The sequence below is a fragment of the Myotis daubentonii genome, chromosome 9 (assembly GCF_963259705.1).
Source record: "Myotis daubentonii chromosome 9, mMyoDau2.1, whole genome shotgun sequence".
In the NCBI taxonomy this organism is placed as follows: Eukaryota; Metazoa; Chordata; class Mammalia; order Chiroptera; family Vespertilionidae; genus Myotis; species Myotis daubentonii.
Genome location: NC_081848.1, coordinates 85,119,957 through 85,127,072, shown reverse-complemented (window position 1 = coordinate 85,127,072; position 7,116 = coordinate 85,119,957). Strand labels below are relative to the sequence as shown.

General features: G+C 68.0%; 1 protein-coding gene across 2 annotated transcripts; it reads right to left on the bottom strand.

The window, feature by feature from the left end:
* On the bottom strand, window positions 1-7,116 carry GATD1 (glutamine amidotransferase class 1 domain containing 1). Of its 2 annotated transcripts, XM_059710560.1 has the most exons (8): window positions 6,972-7,116; window positions 5,277-5,353; window positions 4,701-4,806; window positions 4,280-4,387; window positions 3,148-3,242; window positions 2,333-2,426; window positions 2,017-2,128; window positions 23-1,915 (listed from the first exon to the last, which is right to left on the bottom strand). In XM_059710560.1, the coding sequence occupies exons 1-8, from the start codon at window positions 7,033-7,035 to the stop codon at window positions 1,909-1,911; spliced, it is 663 nt and encodes a 220-aa protein (XP_059566543.1). In that variant the 5' UTR covers window positions 7,036-7,116; the 3' UTR covers window positions 23-1,908. The 2 variants fall into 2 exon arrangements, with proteins under 2 accessions (XP_059566544.1, XP_059566543.1); XM_059710561.1 differs by having other exon boundaries at window positions 1-2,128.

The following is a 7,116-nucleotide window of genomic DNA, read 5'->3' as shown; positions in this document are numbered from 1 at the left end:
GCAGTGGTGGCAGGGGCATGGCCCCCACCCGGACCCCCCTCTCCTGGGTGCCTCCCAGCCCTGGGGTCTGCATGGACGTCTGACAGGGCGGTTTCAGTACTTGGGGTGTGTGACGTCAGCACTCAGCTCAGAAGTCCCCCCAAAACAGCACGTCCATGTCCCCATTCCCGCCACAACCGAGCTGCCGGGTCAGGATCTCCCGCAAACGGGACCACGCGGCCATTTCTTCACTCAGCATGTTCTCCCGCCCACCACGCAGGCGTCCTCAGGACTTCATTGTGTGTGTTTTATTGATTTCAGAGAGGAAGGGAGAGGGAGATGGAAACATCACTGATATCAGAATCATTGATTGGCTGCCTCCTGCACACCCCACACGGGATTGAGCCCACAACCAGGAACTGAACCCACTGAGCCACGCTGGCTGGGCAGGACTTCATTCTTTCACAGCAAATGTCCCACCACATGGCGATCACGCTGCCCCTTGGTAAGATGCCACGCATGGGGCCAGTCTGTGTCCGTTCATTCCTGAGAACGCTGCTGCAGATGTCCTGGGGGAGTGGGGAATCCCAGAGGCAAGGACGGGAAGCCAGGCTCCAAACCCACCCCTGCCCCTCCCGGGCTTTCTGGTTCCTCCTCCCACCCCTCCCGGCCCGAGCTGCAGGGAGCAGAGCCTTGGCCCAGGGGACGGCCCGACCGGAGCGGAGTAGCCGTGCCGGTCAGAGCCCTCAGCAGGAACGGTCAGCTTTACGGGGACACAGACAATGCGCTTGAGGTGGGTCTGTCAGGGTTTGTGCAGACAGCCGCCCGTCACCATGTGGTGGCACCTGGGGATGCCGACAGGAGTGCGGAGTGTGAGCTGGGCCGGGGCCGGGAGGAAGCGCCGGGCCTGGGGGCTGACTTGCTTGTTCCCAGGGGCTGGAAGCAGCAGACGCAGCTCCAGAGGGGACCCCAACCACAGGCCACAGCCCAGCCAGGCGCCGGGGGAAGCCTGAGGGTAGCCGGGCTGCGCTGGGAGGGAGGCGTCCAGCCGCTCGGCGTCCCCAGCAGAGGCCTGTGCAGGGCCTCCTTCCAAGGGCGCTCCTGTTTGCTATGTCCACCCTGACACCCTGGAGCAGCCGCAGGGCGGGGCCTGTGCAGCGCTAAGGAGCCCCTGGGCTGTGTTTGAAGGTCAAAGGTCAACAGTGTTTCCACGTCAGGGATGCGGTGCCACTGCCGTCTGCCCTGAGGTCCACCCTGGCCTGACATGGGTCACCACAACACTGAACCCACGCACGAGGCAAAGGTTAAAATCGGGGCAAGTCTGGGCGCCTGGAGCTGTGACCACAAGATTAATTCCCCTTCACCTGGGACCCAAGTCAAAAGTGTTGACCAAGCTCCAGCCAGCTGGCCCCTCCCCACTCAGCCAACACCCGAAGGGCTGGGGACAGACCGGCCTGGGCACAGCCCTCACCGCACACGTACCGACTCCGGTACCCCTGGCTGTCACTGCTGGGCCAGCGTGATCATCCTGGCTCCCAGGAGGGTCCGCCTCTGCTCCCCAACCTGGGTGCCAGGGACAGGCAGAGGGAGACACCCAGTGCTGGTCCAGGAAGACCAGAGGGGCTACGACCCCGCACTGGAACGCCCCAGCTGATTCTCTGGGTACCAACTCCCTGTGGGCTGCTCCACATGGAGCCCGAGCCCCACTGGGTGCCCGTGCAGCACCCTTGGCCTCACCCCTGCTGAGACCCGACATCCCTCAGGCTGCCGCCTGGAGGCCCCGCAGTCCCGGAGGCCTGGTCGGGTGAAGTCAGCCTCGCCCTGTCAGAGGCTCAGGTCCTGGAGGCCTGAGTCCCACTGCCTCTGGGGGCCGGGGCCTCGGGAGGTGGTGGCGCCACTGGCAGGTAGGCTGGCTCCGCGGGGACCGCGTCACTTCCTGCAGGACGGATACCAGGTCAAGGCTCGGGCGCCAGCAACAGCCATCACAGGGAGCGTGGCCCAGCAGCCCGCACATCGCCCATCGCCCGCGCCCCTCACCGGCTGCCGCAGAGGAAGAGCAGGTTCTGCACAGCGGGCACCGTGGAACCCGCGTTCTGGCCCGTGACGAGGTGGCGGTCCAGCACCACGTGCACCGCGTCAGGCTCGCTGGCTGCAGGAGACCCGAGGGCACAGGCCTCAGACAACGCCCCATGTGGGCAGCGCCCAGCCCGGCCCACCCTCCTGGGGCTGTGAGCTCCAGGTCAGCCTGCGGGGTTTCAGAGCCGCCAGCCACCGAGGTCGGCTGGGTGCTCAGCCCCAGGAGGCTGGCCTGGCCAGTGTGCCCCACCGTCGCCTGCAGCACCACACAGCTCACCACTGAAGCTGGCACCTGCATCCTTCACAAAGTCCTCCACGATGAGAGGCAGGCGGGCGAAGCCAGGGGCCCTGACGAGCTCGTACACGGAGGGCTGCGGGGAAAGGGCACCCGCTGCTCAGGCAGAGCCCATCCAGGCAGGGCCCTGCCCTCCCCAGGGGGGGGAAGGGGGGGCCCACAACCTTGCTCCAAGGCTGAACCCCGGGGGGGGGGGGGGCTCCTGCTGTGGGTTTCCAGTGGTGACACGCCCTCCCCCAGCATCGAGGCACATGGGAGGCCAGCGGGAGCTGAGCCCTGCAGTGAGTGAAAGGCCTGGAGGTGGAACTGAGCCACGTGGCCTGTGGGGTCGCCCTAGCTGAGGAGTCGCCCAGGCTCCTCTCCTGTCCGGTCCCCACCTGGACCTGGACCTGGGACCAGACCAGCTGAGTGCAGCCTCCAGCAGCCAGGCCTCAGTCCTCACCACAAGGACCCTCCCTCCTAGATCTGCCCAGGACTTCCCAGGTCGCTCCCTGCCGCCTGTGAATGCTGAGCCGCCCCGGGCGCCCTGGCTCCTGGTCAGGCGCAAAGCAAGCTCAACCCGAGCCCGCTCTTCCCACGCCCACAGCCAGCAAAGCAAAGCGGGGCTCGAGGGTCGGGCGAGGCAGGGCCTGTCCTCACCCACGGCCTGGACGGGCCTCCGTGATGCCAGCAGACAACAGACAACGGCAGGCCTGGTGCCGTCTGGACAAGTGGTGTCACCGGCCAGAGGGGACCGTGGGCCCCAGCGTCCCCAGCGTCCCCGCCGTCCGGGGTGCGCCCGGCCGTGCTGCACTCACCCCGGTCACGCTGTAGCCTCGGAACACCCAGGACCGGTCCTCGTTGGTGGCGCAGCACAGGGCGGCGACCCCGTGGCCAACCGCGCAGATGGGCTCTGAAAGCAGCGGCAGGGGGGCTGAGGTCCTGGAGGCCGGGGCCTGGCCCTCTCCCAACACCCCCACCCGCCACGGCCGACCTCCTGGAGGCCGCTGCCCCGCCCCTGGAAACACGGGAGCTGCTGCTTCCGGCTCAAACCTCAAGTTCCGGTGGCTGAGAAACAAGCACAAGGAGGCGTCGCGAGGGCGAGCAGGTCTATTAGCCAGCCCAGCGGCACTCGCACTCACGGCCCCCCCGGCCCTCAGGGCAAACGGCCTGTACCCTCCAGGCCCCACTCGCCCTCTGAGGGCACCACCGTCACCGCTGCCTGAGCAGCCGCCCACCTGGGAACGCCCCTCCTGACTGCAGTGGGAAGGCGCCCGCCCTCCTTCCATCTCTCAGGGCTCCAGGCAGTGCCCCTGCCCTGGCAGCGCCCGCCCTGGCTCCGGGCCTGCCACCCAGAGGCTGCCTGGCACAAGTGCGTTCCCACGGCTGAGGTGGCCGGGAACAATCGCTGCCTGTCCCGGTGGTTGGTGCTGGGGACAGGAGGCCCCTCTCACCGACAAAGGACACTGTGTGGAGCCTGGGTTTTTGTCGGCTGGTCCCCAATGAGCAGACATGCGCCTCTGAGCCCAAGGCAGACCCGGGCAGCAGGCCAGGTCCCAGAGCGGCCTTTCTCCCGCCCTGCTGGCCTCGGCCCCAGCCTGGACCCGGGGCTTTCCCACCAGGAACAAAGCCAGCATCCTGCCCTCCCCCCGCGGAGGGGCCCAGGGCACAGCCCCCAGCCCGAGGGGGCCAGGCAGAGGGCCCACAGGGGTGCTGGCCAAAGGGCAGGGTTGGGAGTGCCCACCCTCGTGTGTGGGACAGCTGAGTACACTTGACCCTCACTGGCCAGATCCCGGGGCTCTACATCTGAAGTGATCTGACATTTCCAGCCCCAAGACCTGAACCCTGAAATCCACGGCTGCCGCGCCCACCCCCAGCACAGGCACCTTCCTGCCTCCCCTTCCTGTTTGTGGAGCCCCCCCACACCCCCCCACCCCAGGGGTCACCTACTGCTCTCAGAGTGGAAGTGCTGCAGGATTCGGGCCAGAGACCCACTGCTGGCCAGGTCGGCCAGGGCCCCGGGACAGCTGGGAATCAGGAGGGCATGGTACCGGGCACCTGGGGAGACCACAGGCCAGTCAGTCCTCTTGCTCCTGCCGCCAGACGCCATCCTTTGTCCCTGTCCCTACCCCGGCCAAGGCTCCCACAGCCCATGGACCATTGCTGCCTCCCCATCGCCACGTGCCGCCACCTCTCCCCGCAGAGGCAGCTGGGAACTCTGGGCCCAAGACGCAGGAGGGGGGCGGCCACAGACAGTCACAGCTCCTGGCAGCAAGCCTGGGGGCTCCAGGAGTAGAGTGAGGGAGCACTGTGGGGCCACAAACCCACCTGGAACCCCACACACCGACCCTCCAAGGTCTCGGGCCCTCACCGTCGATGGACTCGAGCTTGGCGGGGCTGGCATAGGCCTTGAGGCGGAAGTCCTGCACCCAGCGCGCATTGCTCTCACTCACGTCCACAAAGTCCATGGTCTTCCCCTGCGGACCCCGAGGCCAACGGTCAGCGAGGTCACCCTGCTGGCTCACGGGGTGCTCAGAACAAGGAGGGAGCCCAGGACCAGCGGCAGCCCCTCGGGGACAAAGGCCGCCAACAGCCCAGCCCTCTCACCAGAGCCCCACACCCCCAAGCTCCGTGTCAGTCCCACCCCCCACATGGTCCCCAGTCGCCGATAACGCGGCAGCCAATGTCCCACCCACCTCAGGGGCGGCCCGGGAAACCCTTAGCACATCACTGCTGTGACCCGGGCCCCATGCATCAGGGGGCTGCACTCCCTCCTGCTGCAAGGTCTGCGCCCTCCTTTCTCTCTGTGCAGACGCTGACCCAGAATGCCAGTGGGTCTTGGCCCCTCAGATCCCGCAGGTCACAGCAGCCTCGGCTCACCCTTTTCCCAGCGACAGCACTCTCTCCCCCCACCCCCCACCCCCGGAAAGAAGGGGGCTGGACTTACCCCAGGGGTGGCCACCTGCAGGTTGAAGGCAGCGCTGGCCAACGTGAAGCAGTGGAGGAAGGACTGGGCTGACACTCCTGCAAGGACACGTGGGTGGGTGCTGGGCCGGCAGCCCCTCCTGCCCCAGGACCAGCCGAGGAGCAGCCCCTCCCCCACCTCATCCCAGGGCCCCCCCAGGCCCACGTCTCCCTCCCCGGGCTCCCCCCTACCCGCCTCTCTCCCCAGTCTGGCCCTAGAGGCCTTTCCAGAAGGCACACCCGTGTGAGGTTCCCTTACGCTCGGCTCACCCGCTCATTAAGCCGGCAGGGCCTGGTTTATCCCGTCAGGCCGGGGAGGGAGCGACGGAGCCCCCACTCCACCAGGCCGAGCCAGGGAGGGCGGCAGAGGGCCAGGCTCCTGCCCGCGGAGGTGGGGCTGTGGCTCCTGTCACAGGAAGGCGGCTGCATTCCCACCCCTCCTCCTGGGCCAGGGCAGTCAGCCCTTTCCTCACAGGAGCTCCTGAACGCCCATGGGCTCCCGCCCCCTTCTGCCCGCGCCTTCTGGAAGGCTCCTGGCTGCGAGGGGCTGCGGCCCCGGGCACCAGGGACACCACCTCTAAAGGGGCTTGACCGCATCCTCCCACCTGTGTTTCCATCCTGGGACCCAATCCCTAAACCCATGTTCATCCTTATTCACGCTTACGAGTTAGGACATGTTCACTGTAGGAAGTCCATACATTGAGCAAAAACAGTCTTTCCAAATCACCCCCTTCCCAGTTCCTCCAACCCTTGCTCTCCCACCCCCACCTCCTTCACCCCAGGACCCCGAGGGGACTAGGCGGGGCCCATTGGTCCTACCCAGAGCCTAGTGGTCCTTTCAGAACTGTGCCCCCCCCCCCATGTTCTCAACATCCCCCCCTCCTGGCACAGCCAAGCTGGTGCGACCCTCCCCCTCATCCCACTCCAACCTGTCTCCCAGGCTGAACCCCTTCCCATGGCTCCTCCGAGCCTTGAGCTCCCATCGGGGTGGGGGTAGGACCCTGGCTCCCGCCCGCATTCTGGGCACAGGCCACTCAGGGCCCCGGGGCTCAGCACACGGTGACCCCGTGACCCGGTCCTCCTCCTTGCCCACTGAGCAGCTGCACAAGCTGAGCAGACCAGGCTCCAGAGGCCCCGGCCCCAACCCTGGTCCTCCAGCTGCTCCCGGTGGCCGTGGGCTCGCCACTTCCCTCCGTGACGGGACACGGGCGAGGACCCGGGAAGAGCTCAGAGCGCACCAGGTGCCCGAATCTGCCCATCCCTTCCGGCCGGCCCCCTGCACCAGGTCCTGCGGGAGAGCGCGGGCAGCACGGGACCCACGAGCCCCAGGCCTCTCCGGGCCCCTGACACCTGGCGGGGCCGGGGTCCCCGGTCCCGGCGCATCTATCTCCCCGCCCACCGGACAGTCCCTCTCCGACCCGCACCCTCCGGGGCGTGCGCACTGAACAGCACAGGCTCGTGACCCACCCGTCAGGCAGGCCCACGCCCGGGGACACCCACTGCCCCCGCCCCAGCAGGCCCAGGACGCCTCCCCGCTGGGCGCCCCACTAGGCGTTCAGACTGGCTGAGCCGCTCGGGGGGGCGGGCCTCCGGCCTCAGCCGGTGCGTTTGCCTCGCCCTCCCGCGCGGTCCCCCCGGCCCCTTCGGCTCTCCCCGGCCCCCTCCGCGCGAGCCTCACCCTCGGCGGCGCCGCTGGCCACGAGGAGGCAGGCGGGTCGGTTCGGAAGCCGCTCGGACGCCATCGGCTCCACCTCAGTCGGCGCGGACTGCGCGTGCGCGGAGCCTGCCTGCCTGCGCGCGCACCCGGCCGGGGAAGCGCTGGT